The following is a 26,866-nucleotide window of genomic DNA, read 5'->3' as shown; positions in this document are numbered from 1 at the left end:
GTTTAAGGAGTGGTTTCCTCACAGAAAAACAGTTCCTAACTCAACAACTAAAAAAAATATAAAACGTCTTGAAGTTCTTCCCAACTCGGTGGGGGATTGTAACGCTGTGTCACCCTACTGACTGGCCGCACAAGGAAGCCAGCGTGAAACGTCCCGCAGTGTTCCAGAGGGAAAAAATAAAATAGGATGCCAGGGTGAGGAGAATGGAGGAAACAGAGCTGCTTCTTCAGCGAGAGCTGTCCCAGGCCTCCTTCCCAGCAAACACTTCACATCCCAGACGCAGGCTCACACTGCACCCCCGCCGGAGTGCTGCAGGCCGCGACACCCCCGGGACGGCCGTTTGTCCACGCCGAGGCAGGTCGCCTAAAATACGGGCAGGCGCAGACGCTGCCCTGGCGGGGCGAAAGCTTTGCGGGATTCTGCCAACAGTGACTGACTTCTCTGAACTATTTCACGGCTACAGCAGCCCCACCGCAGCCTCCGGCCTGACTTTACCGCTACACCCGCGGGCAAAGGAAGCAGCCGAAGCTACTTCCAAACTCGGTCCCGGCCCCGGAGCCGTCACGTGGCAGGAGAGGGGCGGAGCCGTCATCACGTGAGCGCGGGGGCCGGGGCTGGCGGCCGGGCTGGAGGGGAAGATGGCGGCGGAGAGGGAGCCCCCACCGTTGGGGGAGACGCGGCCCACCGACTTCGAAGAGCTGGAAGACGGCGAGGACCTTTTTACCAGCACCGTGTCTACCCTGGAGGTGAGAGCCTGCCCACCGTCGCGGGCCCCGAGCCCCATGTCGCACCGGTGCCCACCGGGCCCTGGCAGGCCGCCGGTACCGCGCTCGTGACCGGGGGCCCATCCACCCCCACTTGTCCCCGGCAATTACCGGTCCGGTCTCCAGCACTTGCTGGCCCGGTCCCCGGCAATTAATGGACCAGTTCCCAGCTGCGGCTCCATAGCCTGTCTCCGTTTCGGGAACTGCAGCTCTTTAGACGCTTCGCTGCTGGCGGCCGGGTGACCTCGGCCCCGCGGGGGGCTCGGTGGTTCCTGTCATGTCTTATTTTGCCTAAAGAAACCGAAAATTCTTTCTCCAAGCACTGCTGTGGCAAGTCGCCGCTTTTCCTCGCCATAATCCCTTCTTGTATTGACAGAATAATAAATATTTCCGCCTTTTCTCTTGACACACGCCAGTTTCGCTGGACCTCCTCCCACCTTAGATTTTTGCCTGGGTTAATAACAGCCCGTTCCCTTTGTTTGGCCTCTCTCTGAGGCTTCCTCCCCTTCCACTTTGCAAAAACTTGTCGAAACTTCCTTCTCTCTAAGCGTTCTCCCCTGGAGCCGAAGTGGCTGCTGAGACTGTCCTGGCCAGCACTGCTGCCTCCAAATAGGAGGGGCAGTTGAAGGCAGGGTGCATGTATGCAAAGGCTGGAAAATTTGAAAGCTTGTAATGAATACCGCTCTAAGCTGTGCTTGTTTTTCATGTCAGGAACGTTGTACCAAAAAGAAACCCAACAAAACAAAAAACCCAACCCAAAACCCACAACCAAAAAACCAAAACCCAGCAACACAAAAACCCAACCAGAGCACAAAAATCAAAACAACAGAACAACTGAATGAATAAATAGGTCCTCTTTCTGAAAAATGCTGATGTGTTCTTTATTACACTGGGAGCTTTTCTTGCTGACTTGTCATATTTCACCTGTGCATTTTGGCAGTGCACAGTCACCCATTTAAAAAGAAAATTGTTCCTGTTCCTCTTTTCCTGAAGAGTTTCCTGTCCCTGACTTTTGCAGTAATAGGATCAGTGCATGTTTTCTTTGTTTTACTCTGGCTGTTGCCTGTCCTTAAAAAAAACAAACAAAAAAACCCTAATAAACCACCAATGTACAAAGAGGCTCTTAAATGTGTTTTAAAGTTGCTTATCTTTTTTTCAAGTCACTCTCCCCCACCCCCCTTTTTATGGATGCATAATCTGTGCATTATCCAAGAAACGATCTGTGGGAAAACACTGTGAAGGAATAGCAAATGATGTGAACCCACAGTTGACAATTACTGTATTAATAGACCTCTATGCATCTGTGTCACACAGAGTGTATTGGAGTCTTGTTCTATGCACTAAGAAAGACTGCAGTGTAACATAAATAATGCCTTTACTGATACAGTCCAGAAAGCTGCAAAGGGTTAGGATTGATCTAGTGTTTAAGTCACAGTTACAATGAAAAGTCTTCATGTTAAAGATTAAAAATAGTTACTTAAAACTCCTCAAACAAGCTAAGAAATGTGCTTTGTATTGGGGTGGCTTGGCTGACAGTTCTGTTATGCTGCTTTGTATTTATAGACAAGAAGGAAGAAGTAGAAAGGGGAAGCCTTCTTGCTTAAAGAGAGCTTATGAGAAGTTTTGTCAGTAAAGCTTTTTCTTGACATCTAATCAGCTGCAGCATTCAGGGAAGAGCATAATCTTGTGATTTACCTGCAAATTTGAAAGGAAGTAGTCATGAACGTGATCACGAGTTTGAACTCGCTGGCTTGGATGTAGATAGTTCAGCTCAAGTGCGTAGGACACCATAGTCCAGAGAAGAACAATTATCTCATGGTGTAAGCCTAACTTCTGTCATGAGTGTTATTTTAATCTCGTAAATACCCATGAAGCAGTTGTTTCTAGATGGAAGTTCTATAGTAACAACACTGCCTAAGACTAGCAGAATGATTATTTGCATTTCATTCTACCAATCATACTGTAATGTCTGTAGGGCTACCTCCATTAAATTAACAGTCTCTTTACCTGCCAAAGTTGCTTTCATCAGGGAGAACAAACAGAACAAATCAGACAAATGGTCTAAGGCAAGACTGTATTTTGAGTGTTAATCAGTGGTGGATGTCATCTGAAGAAAATTGCTGTTAATTACATGTATGTGTTCTTAGTCACCTGTAGCATTCTCCCAGCTACCAGGTTTTTGTAGCTCAAGGACTTCTTGAGCCCTAAGGAACATTGCAATATTAAATAATCTTCCATGGACTTATCTACATATCAAATTTTCAAGTGTTTGGGGTTTTTGTTTTGTTTTGTTTTGTTTTGTTTAAAAAAAAAAAAAAAAAAAGATGTCCATGATACACACAACAAGAAGTTTGGGAAGTTACAGGTGTGTTATGAGAAGAATCATCCCCTGTTATAAATTAGTAATCAACAGATTAATAATTTTCTATGTGGTAACATACTAATACCAGTATTACAAGAGAACACAAGCAACTGCGTGAAAGTAACTTTTGGTGATGTGGGTCAAAAGGGTGCATGCTAGGTTTTCTGAAAAACAGTATGTCATCCTCCTGCTTCCACTTGCCCTAGTCTGCTTCTTTGCTGTCTTCCTTGTTTATCTGTAGCATCACTTTTTCATTTCTCCTGACTTCTCACTCATTTCTATATTACCTGTCCATGCCTTTCCTAAAGCAGGTGCTCTGTGAACATGTAGCTAAGTTGCCACCTGCTCATTTAAATGCGTATTTTTATAGTTGTGGTTTTTTTCCTGTGACTTTTGTAATGAAAGGATACATGGAGGCATTTGAAAACAGTGAGTAAGCAATAGATGTGGTAAGATGTCACGGACTGTCAGTTAGGGTAGGGCACATATATAATCTCGTTACTGGTTTATCAGTTTATGTCAAAGATCTGCAGTGTGCTTTTTTTTTGTTTAATTAGCACAGAGTGCAAAACTTTTGGTAGTCTCTAATGAGAGACATTGAATTTAACAGTGACAGTTGGAGTATCTGAGAGCAATATGTTAAGTCCTTCAAAACTGTACTATAACTTTGCAGAACATTAAGTTTATGTCCAAGATTATTTGGTGTAATTCTGTTGGTAATTTGTGTTTAATTCCTTGGTGTTAAGTGCAGGCTGAAATGAAAGCATATTGGCATTCATTCTGATGTAGTTGCTTGTCTCTGTGCTGTAATTTACAAGCTTTTGTAGCCCTGTTTCAGAAAACAGGACAGGTTAACGTGAACAACTAGATTAATACAATGGTCAGTTTTTACCAGCCTGCTGTCTTCTGACTGAAGTAGGTTAGGATCAGCTCAGAGAAGTAGTTGAACTGATTTTAAGGGGACTCTAATATTATGAGAAGGGAGGATGTCCACATATCTAGGGCTGTAATTTCAGCCAACAGAATATGTGAGAACATGGTCTTGTTTCTTCATAAGCTAAAACTATAAACTAGTTATTACCATGGAATATAGTATACACTAAAACCTGAGAATTTTCTCAGAGAAGTGAGAAAATTGAGCTTGTTGTTGCCATTGCAAACTGGAATGAACCCATAGGCCTCTTACCAGAAACTTATTTTCTAGAAAACAAGTAAAGCAAGACCCTGACTGTCGTGTGTATGTGCATGCCCTGGCAATTGGGTATCTTGGCAGTTGGATGTTTTATCTGATTTTCTTTCAGCTCAAGAGTCACTCAAATTTATCAGGCCTGTACCTTTCAGGAAATGGACATGTTTGTGACATTCTGTGAATTATTGGCATCAAGTTTAAAGTGTCTGAATAGCTATGCTGTCTGTGTGCATCTGGGCCATGAGGTTTTTTGTGGTCTTTTTCTTGTCTTACACTCAAATTTTCACTGCATCAGTTACTAACTCCTATGTTAGCTATTTTAATGGCCATCTCAGCTGTGCTTCATAGAGATAGCCAAGCAAACCTGGCGTCCTGTCTTTTAGCTTGCACCTGTAGTTGAAATTGAAATATCTTAACATGTTAAGATTTGTTTGGGTTCATATGTGCTTTTCTTGAGAGACGTGACTAGTAGTCTCAGACACACCAACTGTAAAATTACCAGACTGTTACGAATTATTGACTAGTTTGTTATAGCTATAGCTACAGGACTGTGGCTTTCTAGGATTTCATATTTCCCTGAGGAACTTCCCTCTTTTAAAGATAACTTTTGAAGGTAACAAACTATAATTTGTTGCAAAACTCTTAAAAGCTGATGCTGTGTTCAGACTAAGAATAGTTTTTCCCTACACATTTTCCTTTTCATGTACAGTTTGTGAAGATATTTAACTCCATCCTTAATTCATGTTATCTGAGAATGACAACTGTTTAAGAATGCCAAAAAGTCATTGAAAGACTAATAGTTGAGGAAATAGTTTATTCAGCTGATAGCTGCTTGTACTTCAGCTGGCATCTGAGCCCCACACAGCTGCTCACTCACTACCCCCATCAGGATGGTGTAGAAAACTGGAAGGTTGAAAGTGGGAAAACTTGTGGGTCAAGATAAATACAATTTAACAGGTAAACTAAAAGTTGCACATGCAAACATTACATAATGAACTTACTCCTTCCCATCAGCAGGCAGGTGTTCAGCCATCTCCAGGTAACCAGAATTATGTGTAATACTTTGTTGGAAAGACAAATGCTGTAACTAAACATCCCCTTTGCCCTCTTATGTCCCCACAGTTTATATTGCTGATCATGGTGTTCCATGGTCCAGGATATCCCTCTGGTTAGTTGGGGTCAGCTGTCTTGAGTGTGTCCCCTCCCAGATTCTTGTGTGCTCTCAGCATATTTGCTGATGGGGCAGTCAGAAAGAGAAGACCTTTGTGCTGTGTAAGCACTGCTCAGTGATGACTAAACCATCCCTCTGTTATCAACACTGTTTTGATCACAAATCTGACCCTTGAAACTATACAAGCCATTATGAAGAAAGTTATCCCAGCCAAACTCAATACAAACCTGAAAATGTATTTGAAAGGCAAGACATTTTACTTGTAAATCATCTGCAAAATGAAACTTTAATATCAACTGCTCTTTAAAAACAGAACTTAAGATTTATAAGAAATATAAATTTATTATATCTTTATAAATCAACTCAGAACTTCTGTTGCACTGGAAATCGTCCAGTAAAAGTCACTTCTAGATTTTGTGTCTTGTATACAAATTATACCATGCTGCATGAATAAGCTTTGCTTCTTGTGCTGTCTGAGATGCCCCTAAGGTCTGTTTGAGTCTTTTCTTCTTGTGAGTTATTTTCCAGTTGTGTTTTGTAGAAACCAGGGATATATAAAATTCAGAAAAAGCTTTCTGTAACTGGTATACTAACTAGAACTGTGAAGCCTGGTGTCCAGTACAGAATTCATGAGTTTTTTAACAGTGCCAGTGGACAGGATCTTTCTTCACTTCAGTACCAGAAAGATACCTGAAATTCTACCAGGACTAGGTGGCATGTATTTACTGCTGTTGCCAGGAGGAATCTGCTTCTATTCTTCAAAGTGGAAATTGCTTTGTATTAGCCTCTGGATAACTTGTTGCTTTAGAAACATAAATTTGAGTTTTCTTATTATGCTGTGCATTGATCAGCTTAAAGTGTTCAAGGTGAATTTTGTGTCTGGTAGAGTTTCCTCTTGTCATTAAGACACAGGTATAACTTGTCTGGTAAGGTACTGATAAGATACAAGGTAATCGTCAGTAACCAAAATAGCTACTTTAAATAAAACTGTGAAGATAGACTGACAGAAGAGCTTGAAGATTCTCCATGGGCACCATTCATAAATCAAGAGCACTATTAAGGGATGAAGTGGAAAGCTTCCTGCTCTGTGGAACAGGTGCTCAGGAAGGCTTTTGTTGCTTGTGCCTGGCTGTATTACAGCTGTGTTTCATGAAGGTGAATTGACAAGCAGAACTATATGTCTGCATCTATGACAGTATGAGATCCTTTGTGCCCTAAACCTCAGATTTATGAAACTCTGCAATCTTTGGATTTAAGTAACAGTAAAACTGGTTTGGAATGAGTATCTATAATGTTTTCATGAAGAATTTCTCTTGCTGATAAAACTTGAAACTGCTTGAACCTCACAGCTGAAGTACAAGATCTTGTTGCCCTATGGAACACTGCCTTGACAGACAGTTTCTCCCAGAATGTGCTATTTCTGAGTTCCCAAAACACTTAAAATTGTTAACTATTATGTGTGACACACTACTGTCATTTGTAGAATAATGAAACATGTCAAGCAGTGAGGTTTTCTTAATTTTTCTGGATAATTTTGTCTAAATTACTTGCAAGTTTTGTGACACAACTTGAGGATCATACTTCAGAGAGTGAACATATAAACCTTTATTACCCCAGAGGACATTATTTGCTCTGGGGTCATTTGGGCATTGGTTGAGTGTGAGATGAGAAGCATACGTGTGGCTAGTGGATTGGTTCCTGGTAAGATCATAAACCCTGCTACCCTATATCAAATTCCTGAGTGCTTCTGCTTTGATTTTCATTGCAGGCTTTAGGGCAAAGTCCAACAAGCAGTTTGAGAGGTTGCTAGTTTTGTTGATTATCACTTCAGTTTGTTTATTGGTTCTCCCATGTTATATGTGGGCTTGTCAAAGAGTGATGCCTTTGGCAAAGGGAAGGAGATTAAAACCCCTTCTATGAGCTTGTTCAGTTCCTTGTTGCAACCCTCACCTGGTTTAGAACATTATAATTATTTTTTTTTTAAACATTCCTGTACTTGTTTTCATCTCCCTTCTGTCTTCAGCAGGGAAAAACTTGAGCTTACGCATTTCCAGGGTGAGAGAGTCCTGAGTTAAGATGTCCTCAGAAAAACTACTTTATACTGAGTCTGAATCTGTTTTGCAGATTTTTAACCATTTCTTGTTTACTTCTTCTGTATTAGAGTTTCTGGTGACAGAGGCTTGGGCAGATGTTGGACCAAGATCTTGCTCTGTGCTTCTGGAAGTGAAGCAGCAGTGCTATTCTCCATGTCAGGATGTACAGTGTCCTTGGAGAGCCAGCTTTAAGAAAGGCCTCTATCTTAAAATTGTTGCATCTGTTAAATTTTTTAATATGAAAATAAAATCTGGAGTTTTCCAGTGGCTTTTCAGTATTTTTCAGGCTTTTTTCAGTGCCTGCAGTAGCATTTGTTGAAGTGTAGGCTGAGACATTTAGTATCTGTTTCAAATTCTAGTTCTGAGCTTAAATTAATGACAACAGTGTAAATACCAAGAAAGCAAGCAGTGACACAATTTACAGATGCTCCCTTCACAGTGCATGCCTTCATGAATAAAGATGGTGCTGTTGAAAACTCCTTAGCTAGCTCTCTTGGATGCAGTTGTGAGAAGCATCTTGCATATTTTCTAGTATAATGGCAGTAAACATTTTTGATACTTAGTCAACAAGTATTTTCTAACTGAAGCATTGATCTTCAGTTAGGTGTGTGCTTACTTTGGGAGTAAACTATATATTTGGCGGTCTAGTTTTAGTATTACCTTACTTTTCCTGAGTGTCTTTAAGTATTTATCTTTTTCACAGGGCAAGTTGTCTTCAGTGGATTAAAAGAATTGTATCTCTGTTAAGAGTAGCTTTCATGTACAGTACAGTATGACCCTCTATGGCAATAATTCAACCTATTGCAAAGCTATCGAAATTTCCTGTGGCCAGTCTTGGATTATTTGGATGGCAATAAAGTGTTTTTTCAATCTCTGAAAAACATATATAGCACTTGAAGATTTCTTATTTAATTTTTTTTTTCTGTGTGCAAACCCAGATCTAAATCTGTTTCTTCCCGAGAGGAACTTAATAATCAAGTTACATTCAGCAGTACTGATAAACTTACTCTAGATATTTTTATAGCAGGGTTTCTTCATGTTAATAAAACCTGAGGAAATGGGTGACTTTCTCTCTGACAAAGAAATGAAAAGAGCTGTTGACTAGCTCACATCCTTTGTTCATTGTTACCGTGCTGGGAGTAGGAAATGGAAATAGCTGACAGGGTTTCCTTTAAGTACATCTTGCCTTCTTTCTCTGTAATGAAAAGATGTTTGTTGCAATAGTTCTTACATACTGGCAAATGGTTCTCTTGTGATTATTTAACTTTTTTTTTTTTTCTTTTATGTAGTCAAGTCCTTCATCTCCAGAGCCAGCAAGTCTTCCTGCAGAAGACCTCAGCACAAACTCTAGTGGTCCAAAGCCAGCAGAAATCATGCTAGATGATGACAGAGAAGACCTCTTTGCTGGTAAACACTCTTTTCTTCTAATATGTCTGCATAAACTGTTTTGCTCTTGGACTGAGAGAAATGTACTTTTTGGGCAAGGAGAATTAAAACTTAAGTAATTTGGCAGTGAGGTACATTTTTTTTCCCTTGTGGTGCATTGTAATGTTTGTTACATTAAGTAAATACAAGTTTCTCAGTGGTATGTTCTGTCAGTTCATAGCGTGATAGTGTTAGCTGACTTGTGTTCTGCTGACCATTATAATTTATCATTATATAGTATGGTAGTATTTACCATTATGTAATTAACATATTATAATTGTGTTTAAAAACACAGCTTAAGTTGCATTCTTATTTTCTACTTAATAGACATACCTAAGACATCCCAGTCTTTTTTTCAATTATAAAGATAATTCAGGTCATATTGCAAGCTGGATGGTATTTCCTTTTACTTAAGACACTTATTATAATGAAAAGATAGCAAACAGGCATATGGGATCAGTCCTATAATTTGACTAGTGCTTGATTCTGTCGCTGTTACTTGACAGTACTGCATGTGTGAAAGTTCTGATAAGTAATCAAAACCCAACACATTTCTAACCCTTTATTAATCAGTCACTACTTTCCTGTTGGTTTGTGACTACTATAATGGGGGTTATTGTTGCTCTCAATTACACATGTAGGACGTGTAGTATTTGGAGTATATTTTGTACATCAAAAGATTGTTCTGAATGCTGCTTCTCAATGCTAATGCTGTTCCTGTTACTACATATTGAGTGAGGCAGTTTGCAGTCAGCTTTGAGCACAGGTCTCATCTCACCTTCATTGATTCCCTGATGTAATAATTTGAAAGTAAACTAGCTCACAACACTGTTACACTGTACTGACTGCTTTACTAATTCACTGAGTGTTTTAAGAGTGCAGAGGCAGGACCCCAGGCACCAGCCCCTGTGGAATGCAGGTCCCCACCACACCCCTGAGCCAACTTTGCTCTCCTGAGAGGCTGGTGTGGAGTGGGTGGATACTTGCTGCAGCGGTGGTGTTTTCACTAGAGGGAGGGAGGTGCTGATTCACGTGAGCTCATTCCTGAATTGTTCTCCAGTTAGGTCACGAGGCCAGGGATAGGGATGGTGGAAAGTCAACGCAAAGCTGTTTTCAAAAGGAGAGACAGGCAAGGGAGAAGGGGTGGAGGGGTGGCCCAGTACATCAGGGAGGCTCTAGACACCATGGAACTAGAGATTAAGGATGATCAAGTTGAGTGCCTGTGGGTGAGAATTAGAGGGAAGCCTGACATCCTGGTTGGAGTCTGTTATAGACCGCTCAACCAGGATGAAGAGGTTGGTGAATTATTTTATAGGCAGCTAAAGGCTGTCTCAAGATCACCAGACCTTGTAACTGTGGATGACTTTAACCTGGCTGATAACTGCTGGGAAGGCAACACAGCAGAGAGGAAGCAGTCTAGAAGGTTCTTCAAGTGTGTGGAAGATAGTTTCTTAACAGAGTTGCTGAGTGAGCCTACCAGGGGTAAGGCTTTGCTTGACCCTCTCTTACGAAGAGAGAAGGGCTGGTGGGAGATGTGGTGGTTGGAGGTTGTCTGGGGTCCAGTGACCATGAAATAATTGAGTTTTCAATATGCAGTCATGCTAAGAGGGGCAGCAACAAAACCTCCACTCTAGACATCCGGAGGGCAGAGTTCAGGTTCTTAAGGAACTAACTCAGAAGGTACCTTGGGGATATAGCCTTTAAAAACAAAGGGGTCCAGGAGGGCTGGACCTACTTCAAGAAAGAAATCTTGAAGGCTCAGGAACAGGCTGTCTCAATGTGCTAGGAGATGAGCTGTCAGTGCAGATGGCCAGCCTGGTTGGCCAGTGAACTTCTGAACGAATTAATGGGAAAAAAAGGGGGTGTATCATCTTTGGAAGGAGGGAGAGGTTGCCCATGATATGTTTAAGGATGTTGCTAGGTCATGTAGGAAAAAAATGAGAGGGGCAAAAGCCCAACTAGAGCTTAGACTGGCCTCTGCTGTGAAGGGCAACAAAAATGCTTTTATGAATATATTAGTGGCAAGAGGAGGGCAAGGACAAGCTCCACTCCTTAGTGGATATGGAGGGGAATATTGTAACAAAAGATGAGGAAAAGGCAGAGGTACTTAACACCTCCTTTGCCTCAATTTTTAACATCACAATAGGTTGTCTTCCAGACAGCTGGCCTCCTGAGCTGACAGATGGAGTCAGGGAGCAGTATAGTTCCCCTGTATAGTTCCCCTGTAATCCAGGAGGAAGTGGTTAGAGACCTGCTGAGCCACTTGGATCCCCACAAGTCCATGGGACCGGATTGGATTCATCCTAGGGTGCTGAGAGAGCTGGCAGATGAGCTGGCCAAGCCGCTCTCCATCATTTTTCTACAGTCCTGGCTCACTGGAGAGGTCCCAGATGACTGGAAGCTGGACAATGTGATGCCCATCCACAAGAAGGGCCAGAAGGAGGAACCAGAGAATTACAGACCTGTCAGCCTGACCTCAGTGCCAGGCAACAGTATGGAACAGGTCATCTTGAGTGCAGTCACACAGCACTTACAGGATGGCCAAGGGATCAGGCCCAGCCAGCATGGATTTAGGAAGGGCAGGTCCTGCCTGACCAACCTGATCTCCTTCTGTGATCAGGTGAGCTGTCTGGTGGATGTGGGGAAGGCTGTGCATGTAGTCTACCTGGACTTCAGCAAGGCCTTTGACACCCTTCCCCACAGCAAACTCCTGGCCAAGCTGTCAGCCTACGGCTTGGACTGTGGCACTCTGTGCTGGTAAGGAACTGGCTGGAGGGCCAAGCCCAGAGAGTAGTGGTGAATGGTGCCACATCCAGCTGTCAGCCAGTCACTAGTGGTGTCCCCCAGGGATCAGTGCTGGGCCCCATCCTGTTTAATACCTTTATTGATGATCTGGATGAGGGGCTTGAGTCAGTCATCAGTAAATTTGCAGATGATACCAAGCTGGGGGCAGGTGTTGATCTGTTTGAGGGTAGGAGAGCTCTGCAGAGGGACCTCGACAGGCTGGACAGATGGGCACAGTCCAACAGCATGAGATTTAACGTATCTAAGTGCCAGGTTCTGCACATTGGCCCAATCCCATGCAGCACTACAGGCTGGGGTCAGAGTGGCTGGAGAGCAGCCAGGCAGAAAGAGACCTGGGGGTACTGGTTGATAGTAGGCTGAACATGAGCCTGCAGTGTGCCCAGGCAGCCAAGAAGGCCAATGGCATCCTGGCCTGTATCAGGAACAGTGTGGCCAGCAGGAGCAGGGAAGTCCTTGTGCCCCTGTACTCAGCACTGGTTAGGCCACACCTTGAGTCCTGTGTCCATTTCTGGACCCTTCAGTTTAGGAGAGATGTTGAGTTGCTGGAGCATGTCGAGAGAAGGGCAACAAAGCTGGTGAGGGGTTTGGAGCACAAGCCCTATGAGGAACATCTGAGGCAGCTGGGGTTGCTTAGCCTGGAGAAGAGGAGGCTCAGAGGAGACTGTATTGCTCTCTACAACTACCTGAAGGGAGGTTGTAGCCAGGTGGGTGTTGGTCTCTTCTCCTGCCAACCTGTGACAGAACAAGAGGACACAGTCTCAAGCTGCACCAGGGGAGGTTTAGGCTGGATGTTAGGAAGAAGTTCTTCATGGAAAGAGTGATTGCCCATTGGAATGTGCTGCCCAGGTAGGTGTTGGAGTCACCATCACTGGAGATGTTTAGGAAGACACGGTATAAGGCACTTGGTGCCATGGTTTAGTTGATTAGGTGGTGTTGGGTGATAGGTTGGACTTGATCTTGAAGGTCTTTTCCAACCTGGTTAATTCTATTCTAAGAGAAAAAGATAATATAGAGCGCTAATACATTTTCTTTTATATTTATATTATCTGATCTTGGGACATTAAATTATTAACAGTACTTTAGCAGTGAAGCTTTGTAATACTACTGATTTGGTTGTTTAGCTTCAGTAGAAAAAGCCAGCTTTTTAAACATAGAGTCATCTGGAGTGGGTATTTTAAGAGAGCAAATTCTCCTTTGGGTAAATAGTGGCTGGAGTAAATAGTGAGAAGAACTAATCAGAAGGAACAAATATTAGCAGCCAGATTGTTTCAGCTGAAATGAATACTGTGAGAAAAACAGTACTGATTTAATGTGTTGGAGACATTCTTTTAAATGCATTCAGTACTGAAATGAAAGTATCTAACATACTGCACGTCTAACACAACTGAGACTGGTCTGTAAATGTCAATTTTTATACAGACAGAGGCTAGTAGAAACTCAGATGGGGAAAAAACAATAATGATTTATTGAGCCTCACTCAAAATATGGCATCTTTCACAGTATTCTATTCTAAGCAGGAAGTTTGCATAATGCAGTTGTACCCTGGTGATGAACTTCTGTCTTCATATTGCTGTCAGCACAGGCATTGTCAAAAACAATGTCTAATTTGTTGTCCAGTTCTGTGCATTCACAACTGTTTTGTTTTTTTTTTCTTAGGGCTGTTTTGCTACACAATGATGTTAATTCATCTGGTTATCTTTCTGATACAGTGAATAGCAACAATGTGAAAGGGCAACATGAGATATCTGTTTTCTTGCTTCCAGCATGATTGAATAAGCCCTGGCTTTCTGTGAAAGCAGGACTTAATTTACAAGTGAGTGTAGCTGAGATTTTTCCTTCTTCCTGTTGGAATTCCAAAGAAACCTATCTTGGCACAGCTTTTAGGAAGACATAGAACAGAATGAAGTTCTGTAGTTTTCTAACTTACACTGTTCCTTCGTAGTGAGTTATTAGGCACTAAAATCCAGGTAAAGAAAGTCCTGTAGGTGCTTCCTGAAAGGAGGGACACTGATGATTTAAGGGGATAAATAATTTTGCAAACTTAACTTGTTGAAAGTGTGAAAGTATGCCCTTTAGCTATCGTAGGCTTGATAAGTCTTCTTCATTAGTCCATTCAATAATGCAACTCAATAGAAAAGGAGATGAGTGAGAACAAACTCTATTTAATTTCCTGTATTGTTTTAATGCAATTAGAACATGGAATATTTTTAGCCTTTTTAAACTGTACTTAAGACATCTTGGCTATTGTTTTTGGAGCAGCTATAGGATAATATATGCAATAAAAACATTTTAGATGTACATTACCTTGTCTCTGGTGACTTGTAAATGAACTATTTAAACTGGGTTTCAAAGATGGAAGAAAATGAGTTTTCCAGCTGTCATTGAAGACCAGTAGATTTTGGTCTTGCATTTATTAGTATTGTGGGTTTTAGTCTGTGAAAAAGCAAACTGCCTTGCTAAACCCACTTAAGGATTTTCACCCTTTAGAATAAAAGTCAGTGTGTTGATTATTTGGTTAAATAAGAATTGCTTTATCTTACCTTGTAGAGTTCTTAAATGCAGAGGTCATAATGGTCGTTGCTGCAAACCAGGAGTTATTAAGAGTATCTTGATGGGCTTTGAGAAAGGTCTTAAAACCTTGCTGTACATAAGCTTTTACTGTTGAGTGAGTAACTAGATAATGAATTAGCCTTACAATATGTTGGTCCAAAATTCTGTGTGTATCCATAGAAAAATGCTGTGGTCTGCTTGTGCAGGACATGGTTGGCTGTGCCCCATGCCTCTGATGTTCATGGATGATGAGCAGATGTATAGAGTTATATTATTACTCTATCACCATTTTCAGAAAAATGGAATATTACCATTTTTCCCTCTCCCTGTGCCTGGTAAAAGATTACTTTCTGTGTTGTTTTGGAGTTTTTCAACTCTGAAAGGTGTTTGGGAATGGATCATATGCAAGCACCTAGCTTCGGTGTCCTGGGGGCAAGTCAATATGTTGTACAAGGGGTAGTGTGTGTGATTTTACAGGGTGGGTATTATTTGTTGTTTTTCAGGTTGGGGTAAGTTTGTGTTAGGCTTTTTTCACAGGAGTTGATACAGAAAAGAAATGCTGATGCTGTGGACCAGACAAGACATATATGTTAAGACAGCTGAACAAAAGTTTCTATCTGATGATGCCTTTCAGGCTGTAGTCATGTGGCATGTCTTATCAGAAGAGTTCAATGTAGATGCCTTGCTACTTTTTAGAAGCTGGTTGTTCAGTTCTGAGTCTCTTCTGCAAGGAACCAAATGCACAAAAGCATGTAAATGTACAGTGTTGAAGTCAGAAAGCAGGCTTATTAGTGAACAACTGTTCTGTTAGAACTTTCTGTCCTCATTAAGATTATGATTAGTACTCCTGGTATAATAGTAAGGGTCATGGGCTGTGACTTAGCTGTAGCAGCTCTCATAATCCATTCATTTAAGATATCCATCTTTGAAGCATTACTACACCTGGAGAGGCCTTTCTTAATAACTCGTCTGCTGTTCTGGACAATGGTTTCTACTCCAGTTTGATGCCATATTTACATGATCATCTGAGTTGACTTTCAAACATAATAATCCAGTTTGAACACTCAAGCCATGTCAGAGTGTTAGAGGTCTGACATTTAGAAGTGTGACCAGTAAAAAATACCTTACTCAGCTGAAGCAAGGTGCTCATGGAGAATTGCAAACTTAAACTTTCTAGCATGATGGCAAAAAGTGAAGAAACAAGAGCCTTGTGATGCTGAGATTGAGCCCCATGCTTGACTGCTCATAGAAACCTGGAGCAGTTGGCTGCAGAATGCTAAGCATAAATAGTTCTCATCAGGAGGATGGAATATTTTCTTGTTCTATTGGAGCTAAGCATTTTGACAGTGTTCTATAACAGGCTGTTAATAGACGGTAAAGTGTAGGAGTCTGGCAGCATTAGATTGGTGGGGGCACTTGATACGTGCTCATAACTGCCATAGCTGATGTGAATGTTGGTTATTAGTGCTTTGCTCCTAGAAGTTCAGAAGAATGGTTGCCTCTTGTCATACAAGATGAGCTTATGGTTTTGAAAACTTCCTAGAAAAGCAAGACATCTGGATCTTATTTTTTAATGGAAATATTACTACACAATATTTAAATATCAAAATAAACCCATGGCTTAATACCTAAGGGGTATTAGGTATTTTCAAGGGAAAATTTAAAATGAATAAATCAAGGAAATGTTTCTGAAAGTGCCTACATTCTACTCTGACACTATAAAAAGTCATCTTTCCATGGGGGGAAAAAAAAAAAGAATCATCAATGAAACTTTCTGATCTAGGCCATGTCATCTGATTTCTGAAAGCGAGAGAATATATGTAAGAAGCATAAATGCCAGAATTCATCAACACAAACCTGTTTCATGGGAAATGGATCTTCAATTTGATGTACAATGCCAAGATTTCTTTTCCAATGGCAAAACAAATAGCTAGACAGTATAAAAGCCTGCTTTTGCTTTATAAAGCTAATACTTTCCCCCCCTTCAGAATCTTCTAATACTTTTGTTTTGAACAAAAAGTACAACATCCTTGTCCTTGTTACACCCTTCCACTACCTTTTCCATTTCACTCTTCTAGATTTACATAATGTCCTGGATGCATACAAACTTGGGGGTGAGAGGTAACAGGAGGGAGGATGGCATAAATTCTCCTTTCTTCTTCCTAAAAGAACTTGACATGCTGCTATGAAACAAACAGAAACTATTTTCTCTGGTAAGTTCTTTCAGGAAAACCAAAAAGGAAAGCCAGTAGGCAGCACCTTTAAAAATTTGCTTATGCCCAACCTAGCTAGAGTTGCACGGTTTGAGAAATACTGATGTGGAGGAAGTATAATTCTGGTCTTGCTGGAAGGAAGTGTCCTTGCATTTCCAACAACTTGTTCCTGCCTCTTTTTTGTATAAAAATATTGCAAAAGTTTAGCAGTAGCTTCAGCAGTCTACTAAACAATAGCTGGGGGCTAATCCTGGATGGAGTTCATATGATGCATGATGTAGATGAGGTTAAAATCCTAATGGTTATGTGGATACAAGTCCAAGAAGTGCTGGGAAGGAGTCTGCTCCTGTTTGGCCTGAGAGGAGTGCTGGTTTGTTACATTGAATTCCCAACTTTTTTGTGAAGTTATACTTTACAGTAACAGAAAAGTGAGAAATCTGCGTGCTTTGAATTGCTTCATGATTTGTTTTACAGAAGCCTGTCTATAAAGTTTGAAAAGTACAGAGTGGTGATTAATGGTTTGTTTCCCAAGCATACGTGGTTGGACATAGCTGGCAATAAAAAAAGCAAGAACTGAAATGGAATGGCTTTATAATAAGTAATATTTTTTTTTCTCATAAATGTTTCTGTGAAATAGTAATTCGTATAACATAAAATATATATGTTGAATGCTGTTAGCCACTGAAGAGGAAAACTATCTTTTTTTAACAAGTTTAAATGTTCTACTACTCTAAAACCATTTTTTCCTCTTCTCAAACAAATATTTTAGATACTCTTTGTTCATATTAAAAGCAAGCACCTTTTTGTATTCTCCATTTTTAACTTTGGTTTGAAAATACTATGGAACTCCTGTTGATTTGAAATTAAGAGCAATGTTATTGGCAGGTTGAGTGAAATTATAATTCCTCTATGCTCAGCCCTGGTGAGGCCACACTTGGAGTGCTGAGTCTAAGTCTGAGCTGCTCAATGCAAGAGAAGTATGGACAGACTGGAGTGAATCCAGTGCAGGGCCATGGAGATGATTAAGAGCATGACGTATAGGACATAGGAGTAGAGACTGTGGGAACTGGGGCTGTTCAACGCAGAGAAGGGCAGGCTCATGGAAATAGTACAATATGCATAAATACCTGATGGGAGGGAATGCAGAAGGAGATATCTCAGTGATACCCACTGACTATGGCAAGAGGCAGTGGATGCAAGTTGAAATACTGATAATACATATGGAAAACACCCTGCGTTGGTTTTGTGTTTTTTAATAGTGAGGGTTGTCAGGCACTGGCACAAGTTGTCAAAGGAGGAAGGGGAGATGCTTAAAACCCAATAGGATGTAATCCAGAGCAACTTGCTCTAGCTGACTCTACTTGAGCAGATGAGTTAGACTAGATCTTCTGTAGAGGTCCTTTCTAACCTCACCAATTTTGTGACATTTTTTCAAAACAAAGCAGTAACAAGACTTTCTCAGCCTATCCAGAATGAGCATCTGCTTCAAACCAGGTTAAGGCATAGTGACCTTGAAGTTTACTTTCAATTTATTTTGAGCTTCAGTATCAAACAAAATTTAGTCACACAGGCATTTTCATCCCTGAAATAGAGAAATGTGGTTTTGTTCATTTATGAAGAACATCAAGGACTGGCAGAAAATTGTTACAAAGAATTGGGAAACAGCATTGACTAACAGAATACCCCTAAGTGGCAAGAAAGATAAAGCTGAGTGATTTTGTTACATTGATTGTGAAAGATCATAATATTACTTTTTGTAGTAATGAATTATATGGTTCATTGGCTGCTATTTCCAGTTCTAGTAGATTACAGTCTGTTCTGGACGAGAAAACAATCCTAAGTAGGACAAGAATGAGAACTATTTCACAATTTTTAAAGTGGATCCAATCTCTATAACTCTTTTCTTAACAATTTACTAAGGACTAGTTATATTCACATAAGAATCAGGCTTTAAAAAGTTTGGAACAAACATACTGCCTTTTCTTTGTAAAATTCAACAGACAGAAGTTGCTGACACAGGTCTTTCCCAAACTCTGTACTAGGCATTACTGTTAGCTTTGTATAACTTCAAGTGGATCTATTTTAGTTCTTTTTCCACTTGCCTATTCAATTACTTGATGCCGGAAGTCTAGACTGTAGAAAGAGTGGAAATGGGTTGGAAAGTCAGTGTTGGTTTCAGATTACTTTTCTGCAAGTCAGTGTTATCTTTTAAGAAACTAGAATTCTTGAAAATGCACATTTAGCAAGAGCCACCGCATTAATTATTTGAACTAGAACAGGAACTTCTCTATACCCAGGAAGTGTATAGTTTACCAGTGGTCAAAACCAGCCAGTAGAGGAAAGCATGCAGGATTTGTAAAGCAGAGATTTACATCCTCTTTAAAGATAGATGAGCTATCTACAGTCTGAAGAAAGTATTCAGTTTCTAGTGGACTGGTTTAAGCCCCAAAGAGACTGAAGACAGATAGAGAGTAAAGATGGCCTCACTTGTCCAAATGTCTCACCTGCTAGTATTTTTATTTCACAGCTTGTGGGCTTTTGGCAGTGGAGGGAGTGTAGTGTGGTTGTGTAACTTCATTTAACACATGTCTTGGTCTGCTCAGTTATCAGCCTATATGCTTAAATCGGCTGTTGTTTAAAGAGCAAAAACTAAAATTAGTACAGGTAAAAACAAGGATAATTCATTTTTTTCCGTAACAACTCATGCAGAAATAAATGACTTGCCACTTGTGCCTACTTTAAATGACTCTTTGCCTAACAGCATCTTTAAAAAAGTTTAAGAAGTTACACTATTAGTCTTACTTTCACTAGTTGTACACTACAAGCTCAAATGTCACATCTAGTTTTACCTGTGTTTTGAAAGAAGTCATCGGGAGCAAGTGGATGTTATTTACAGATGATCTTACTGAACTTGTATTTTGTAATTTTTTTACAGTGGGTGTTTTATCTTTGTAATGCATATCCATCTCTATTGCACAAAAAACTTTGCTAACTGAAAATGTTTATTTAGAAGCAACAGAAGAAGTTTCACTGGACAGTCCAGAGAGGAATCCAATACTGTCACCAGAACCTACTCCTGCAATCACTCCTGTAACACCTACTACGTTAGTAGCTCCCAGAATGGAATCAAAAAGTGTAACAGCCCCTGTGATTTTTGACAGGTCCAGAGAAGAGGTATGTGGTAAACTTCCAAATCATGGAAATGTCTTGTTTATTTTTTTGAAGTTTTTCTTCCTTTAAAATCATGATTGCTAAATGTTGACTCATGGGATTATCCTTTGCTAAGGGGAAGCATATAAAAGAAAACCTGTACTGTTTATATTGCTTATAAGGTTTAGGGTGAATTTGACTTATGAAAAGACCATAACAATTCACTACTTCAGTGGTAATAACAGGGCACATGTAGCATGAGGAGTAAGAATCCTTGTTCCTTCAGAAGATTTACTATAGAACTGTATGTAAGAGCAAGCTATGAGCATGATACAGGAGAAATACTGATGATGTATAATAACTTATTAGTGTGTTAGAGGTTTCATCTTGAATTTCTGAAGTGTTGTTGATGGGGAAACAGAGGAGGGAGTTTAGCATTAGCCTGCATACTAACAAAGCCCAGGCACTGCCCAATGCCATTCATGCTGGAGTGCTCTTTAACTAGACAGTACCTGTGCTAAGCCTTGTTTGCAAACTCAATTTACCTGTGACTCTATTGATGGTGAGTGCTTCGTCAGATACCACAAGATGGCATCTTTTGTCACTTCAGCCCTGGTATACTGTCCCTTCTGTTATGGTATATCTTAAGCTCTCTATTTTCATCTGGCTTATGTATATTACATGAAATACTGTGAAATTTTTCTTTATCTGTTACTGTTCCCTTCCTAAGCTCTTCTGCTGCAGACACCATTAATAAAAAGGGAGTATCAGTCCTTTGATTAGAGGCATATAGAAACATCTCAAATGAGAGTGGCTTTTGAACTACAGTGTCAATTGGCATTGTAGGAGATACAATGAAGATACCCCAAGATACTTTCTAAAAATCTTGAGGCCAACAAGCTCTGAGAATAGTTTTGCCTACTAAAAGTTTTGCAGGAAGGATTGAAACTAAACTCATAGAATAACTTAGGTTGGAACACACCTTTAGGACCCTCAGGTCCCATCCTTAAGTCCATCGCATGAGCTATGTTACAACGACAACCAATGTTAGAAATTATATTCACTTAATCATTAGATGGTGAGTCTGGAAGAGTGTTTTAGTTACACATACTGACTTTTTCTCCTCCCTCCTGTATACCCCTATCCTTGTAGCCATACATACTATGAATGCAATTATCTCTTTAAATGTGGCATATCTTTTTCCTAGATTGAAGAGGAAGCAAATGGAGATTTGTTTGATATAGAAATCAATGTCTCAGACCCAGAGAAAGTTGGTAAGTTCCTTGTGTCTAGTAAATCAGATGGCAGACTGGCAGACTCTTATATCCCTTGAAGAACATTTTGAGATTTTAGCCTGATTTGGTTTTCATTTACCACTTGGCAGTTGTCAGTAGCTGAATGGAAAGCTATTTAATGTATATTTTGGAACAAAGTCTGCAGAGAGATTAAAATAATTTAACCTAGGATAAGTATCTTAATTTTCTTACAGGTGATGGCATGAATGCTTATATGGCATACAGAGTAACGACAAAGGTAACTAGTGCAAATACTTGCAGATAACTTTGTATCATACCTGAGTAGATGAATCAGTAATTATTAACAATTTTTTTTTCAAGACATCACTTTCCATGTTCCACAAAAATGAATTCTCTGTTAAAAGAAGATTCAGTGATTTTCTTGGCTTGCACAGCAAACTAGCAACAAAGTACATGCATATTGGTTACATTGTACCTCCAGCTCCAGAAAAAAGTATTGTAGGTAAGTGTAGTTCCTGTAAAGTTGAATTTGTGCATGTCATTTAAGTACTGTAATGCAAATTAAGTATTTTAGTACCTGTTGGTCTTGTAAAATGAATACTTCTATGAACAAACTATGAACTTCTATGCTTAGCAGGTCCAAGTTATTTAATATCATTGCCAGATTTTATTTTTTAAAAGTTTGTGCTAAGTTGGAAAGATAGGTATTGGTGTCTTCCTAGCTCAGACCAGCATTGATAATGACATTTTTGCTGATACATGGCTTTCTGTTTCTTATCTATCTTTTTTTCTTCACTGCTGCCCTTCAAAAGCTGATTAGTCTATCATAACAAAGATGTTAACTGAAAGTTTATTTTTAACTTGTGTTATTATCAGTTGCCTGCAATATACAGAGCTTTATACATACTCTTTTAAAACTTCAGTCTGTTTTTTGTTTGTCATGGTAAACAGGAAAACCTCCAGTTTATTCTTCAAAGGTGTAATTCACTTTTGAGTGATGCTAGTCATTGTGCATGCCTAGAAGGATCAGATCCTTCCTCCGTGAACTAAGATGTGTGCCAGTGCATCTAAGCAACTTAATTTTTAAGAGAGCTTATTGCAAAATAACTAACCTTTTAGAACCGTAAAACCTGCTGAAGTCTATTGTCTTACATAAATGATTGGGTTCTGGAGTGCTGTTTAACATGTAGGGAATGGCAGGACTTTTTTGTTTCAGTAGTATACTCTAAAGCTAGTCAGAGCATAGCTTTTCTTCTAAGCCAGAATAGCCAAGCTCTGTAGATGTAAGCAGCAGAAATCTTGGGAAAATTATGCTTTTAACTCTGTGGAAAAAGGTGGGTTTTTTTCAATCTGCAAGACTGAAAATGTAATCTGAATTCTTGGGAGTTCATGGAAGTAATGTATGATTTTGTAATGACCAATTTTTCATGCAACAAAAATAAGGGTATTTGCAAATGCTTAAAGGGTCTATAAAGAGGAAATGAGACTTCTAGTCATGTCCTCTGGATAATATAACTTTTAAGGCATTTATGACTGCAATTACATGCAATTGTAGTACTTGCATCACAGTCAAATTAATCTGTAAACAAAGCTTGGACTTGGTTTGAGGTCCTACTTTAAACCAACATAAGTATTTATACACATGTAAGTGTGTAAAACAGTAGGACTTAAGTGCCTTCTAAGCAAGCACGGACAATTGCTTGTATAGAGATTTTGTTAAGATACAGATAAATTGGGAAAACTGAGACCCGGTAGGATATTTTCCAAAGATTGCAAAACTCGCTTCAAACTCAAACTTAAGTGCACAGGTAGTATTTACTTATCTCCAAAAACACATGTCCATACATTTTTAATTCTGCAGAAAAGAGGGGATTCTAGGCTGATTTAAAACAAGGCATCACAAAGGAGAGAGCTGGCAAAACAGCTGAAAGTAAAACGACAGATTGTGTTTACATCACATGTTTATTTTTAAAGTTATAATAGGAAATATTTGACATTCAGTGTGTAACAAGTGTGAACGGTACGGAAGTCCTTAGTCCTGTTATGCTGTTGATAATGACTGGAGCTTTAAGCTCTAGGAGGGGCTGGCATTTCAGACTTTAGCCACAAATCAGCTGGTCAGCTGGTAACTGTGGAAAAACAGGGTAAAACTGAGTCACTACTTCTTTGTGGGTTGGAAAATCACATTTTCTACTTAAAAAAAAAAAAAAAAAAATCTATTAAATCATGGATCCTTTCCTGTGAACAATTATAGAGTGCCTAAGCTATAGGAACTGACTTTACACGTGCATTAAGTAGTCTTGTGTTAGCAGAGAAAGACAGATGACATGATATCTAGAAATAACTGTCAGTATCACAAGTTAGGAATTCTTCATATCATTCCTCATATCATTTGATTATATACTCATTATTTCCCCTATGAATGCCTGTTGCTATCAAATTTGAATGATCGTTTTGCATTAAACTGCAGTATTTCATGCTTTCTGCAGTGAAATGCTAATGAATAGTAATACTTTAATGCAAAAAGATGAGACATGTGAATTATCTCAATTTTGTTTTAATACCTCAATCCTTATAGTTAAAGACATTCAGTTTTGTGGGAAAAATGTGGATTTACAGTTAAATTACACTGTGTAGTATACCTTTGGAAAAAATTGTCAACTGGATTTATTTTCGTCATGTTTCTGAGAAAGGAAAAACTAAGGCTTCACTGAGAGCTTAAGAGTCCCTCCTTGTTCCTGGTTGTCCCTTCTATGGGTTACTGTGTGAAACTTCTAAAGGCAGAAAGGGAGATCAGGTGAAGAAAACTTTGGGAACTGTTGACCTAGCAGGTCACAGAGTACACATGAAGAATTTGAGACTTAGAACTTTTATCTGGAAAATCACAGAACTAACAGAACAGGAATGCAATACAGGTAGAAATAAGATGTTTATCTCTCCTGTGTTTTAGGAAATGAAAGTAATTATGAACGTTCAGTGTTTCATGGAGTTTTTGGTAGGACTCTGGTTCCTAAACTCATGAGTTTGGGTCTTCAGCATGAAAAACATTGACCTCAGTCTTACAGTTGCAGAGTCCTTCTGTTACTGAGGCTGAATCTATTTCCCATACCATGATATATCAATGACTATGGCTCTCCTATCACTTTTTTTTTACTACTCTCAATTTGGCCAGAGGAGGCATTGTAAAGCTGCATGCATTTTATTATGCTAATTTTACTCTCCATGCAGCTTGTAGTTGTTCATAAGCTTCAGAATTTTCAGAGCTGGTTAGTTTGTCCTAATTAGCTAAAAAATTTATAGGTTTAGAACTTAAATAATAGAATGAAATATTGATAATAAGCTTACCAATTAATAGGCTTGCAAACAGAGATTTATTTTCTGACTCAACTTTATTTGGTTAGCTGTTACCTTCTTCTGAACAAGAATGACTAATGAGACTCTGATCTTTGTTTAGATTGTCTTTATAAATGCAATAAATATATTACAGGAAATTGTGTATTTTGCAGAGCTGCTTCCAGAAAAAAGAGCATCATACAGTGTTGGTGTCTTTTATGTTCCTGTGTAGTGTTTTTCATTGTAATTTGTCTTAAATACATAAACTTAGGTGAGATTTGGTTTCCGATTATGTTTGTTATGTTAATGACTTATTTATGATAAAATAAAATCAGCATAATGGCCTTTTATTTTTCCCCAAAGGCATGACTAAGGTTAAAGTGGGCAAGGAAGATTCTTCATCTACTGAATTTGTAGAGAAAAGAAGAGCAGCCCTAGAAAGGTAATGTATTCAATTAAAACTCATTTAGCTTCAGAATTGCTTATAATGCACTATGTGGGCTCTGTAATTGGGGTCTGGGGGATCTGTAATTAGATGGGTTGTGAAGGTTGTATGCAGCTGCCAAACCTGTATGTAGAAATGGAATGATTTCCATTGGTAATGGGAAATGTAGCTTTCTTCATAAATAGGATTACAGCTAATTCTTCAAACTGGTTGGTCCTTCTTTTTATGAACAGAGAAGGGCTGGTGGGAGATGTGGTGGTTGGAGGCTGTCTGGGGTCCAGTGACCATGAAATAATTGAGTTTTCACTATGCAGTCAAGCTAAGAGGGGCAGCAACAAAACCTTCACTCTGGACTTCCGGAGGACGGAGTTAGGTTACTTAAGGAACTAACTCAGAAGGTACCGTGGGGATATAGCCTTTAAAAACAAAGGGGTCCAGGAGGGCTGGACCTACTTCAAGAAAGAAATCTTGGAGGCTTAGGAACAGGCTGTCTCAATATGCTGGGAGATGAGCCGCCAGGGCAGATGGCCAGCCTGGTTGGCCAATGAACTTCTGAACGAATTAATGGGAAAAAAAGGGGGAGTATCAACTTTGAAATGTTTTAATGATGTTGCTAGGTCATGTAGGAAAAAAATGAGAGGAGCAAAAGCCCAACTAGAGCTTAGACTTAGACTGGCCTCTGCTGTGAAGGACAACAAAACCGCTTTTATAGATGTATTAATGGCAAGAGGAGGGCAAGGACAAGCTCCACTCCTTAGTGGACATGAAGGGAATATTGTAACAAAAGATGAGGAAAAGGCAGAGGTACTTAACATCTTCTTTGCCTCAATTTTTAATAGCAGGACAGGTTGTCTTCCAGACAACTGGCCTCCTGAGTTGGCAGTTGGAGTCAAGGAGCAGTATAGTTCCCCTGTAATCCAGGAGGAAGTAGTAGAGACCTGCTGAGCAACTTGGATCCCCACAAGTCCATGGGACTGGATTGGATCCATCCTAGGGTGCTGAGAGAACTGGCAGATGAGCTGGACACACCACTCTCCATCATTTTTCAGTAGTCCTGTTCCTAGATGACTGGAAGCTGGCCAACGTGATGCCCATCCACAAGAAGGACCGAAAGGAGGAACCAAGGAATTACAGACCTGTCAGCCTGACCTCAGTGCCAGGAAACAGTATGGAGCAGGTCTTGAGTGCAATCACACAGCACTTGCAGTATGGCCAAGGGGTCAGGCCCAGCCAGCATGGATTTAGGTTGTAGCCAGGTGGGGGTTGGTCTCTTCTTCCAGGCAACCAGCACCAGAACAAGAGGACACAGTCTTAAGCTGCGCATGGGGAGGTTTAGGATGGATGTTAGGAAGATGTTCTTCAAGGAAAGAGTGATTGGCCATTGGAATGTGCTGCCCAAGGGAGGTGGTGGAGTCACCATCACTGGAGGTGTTTAGGAGGAGACTGGATGGGGCGCTTTGTACCATGGTTTAGTTGATTAGATAGTGTTGGGTGGTGGGTTGGACTTGATGATCTTGAAGGTCTTTTCCAAATTGGTTAATTCTATTCTTCTATTCTATTTTACTATTCTATTTCATTCTATTCTAGTCTATTTTAGTCTAGTCTAGTCTATTCTATTCAACATATGAAGCTCTTGATCTTCTGGAGTTGCAGAGCCAATCTTATATTAAAATATCTCTGCAGAATTTCCTTGCTAATAACTTTCAGTTTCCTAAGTAACAGAATAATATTTGAAATTATACTAAAACACAAAATACTGATAGGTTGCTTTGTCTTAGTTAATGTGTTACTGAAAATTGGCCTAGAGCTTCATTCACATCTGCCAGTTAAAATTGCACCTAGAAGTTACTGAAGTTGATCTGTTCATAGAGTGGAACTGTTAAACATGATCTTGTTATACAAGTCTATTGGTAAAGGAGTGGTGGCGCGAGATATGAAGACTTGGATTAACTGCTAGAATTAGAGTAAATACTCTGAGATAACTTAACATGTACTTCCACACAAATTTAGGTCTTTGTAGTAGAAATTACTAGTTTCCCTCTTGGATGCTTACTTGGAAAAACAGTAAGGTTAGAAAAAGTTTAATTCACAAGCTTGTGTGCATGCTTTA

At 39.8% G+C, this 26,866-nt stretch overlaps 1 protein-coding gene across 1 annotated transcript in view; it reads left to right on the top strand.

Moving 5' to 3' along the window:
* The first annotated feature begins 608 nt into the window (after window positions 1-608).
* The window catches only part of SNX2 (sorting nexin 2), a 41,706-nt gene continuing 15,448 nt past the window's right edge, over window positions 609-26,866 (top strand). Inside the window, exons 1-7 of the mRNA XM_068168960.1 lie at window positions 609-746; window positions 8,869-8,986; window positions 19,583-19,746; window positions 20,930-20,996; window positions 21,212-21,255; window positions 21,339-21,480; window positions 24,675-24,753. Of these exons, the coding sequence (XP_068025061.1) occupies window positions 639-746; window positions 8,869-8,986; window positions 19,583-19,746; window positions 20,930-20,996; window positions 21,212-21,255; window positions 21,339-21,480; window positions 24,675-24,753 (722 nt within the window). The 5' untranslated portion in view covers window positions 609-638. The remainder of the gene's footprint in view (window positions 747-8,868; window positions 8,987-19,582; window positions 19,747-20,929; window positions 20,997-21,211; window positions 21,256-21,338; window positions 21,481-24,674; window positions 24,754-26,866) is intronic.

The sequence above is a fragment of the Melanerpes formicivorus genome, unplaced genomic scaffold, assembly GCF_026170545.1.
Source record: "Melanerpes formicivorus ecotype bairdi unplaced genomic scaffold, bMelFor1.0.p_v2 SCAF_161, whole genome shotgun sequence".
NCBI classification, from domain to species: domain Eukaryota; kingdom Metazoa; phylum Chordata; class Aves; order Piciformes; family Picidae; genus Melanerpes; species Melanerpes formicivorus.
Note: the sequence above shows the minus strand (reverse complement) of the source record. Positions and strands in the feature narration are given on the sequence as shown.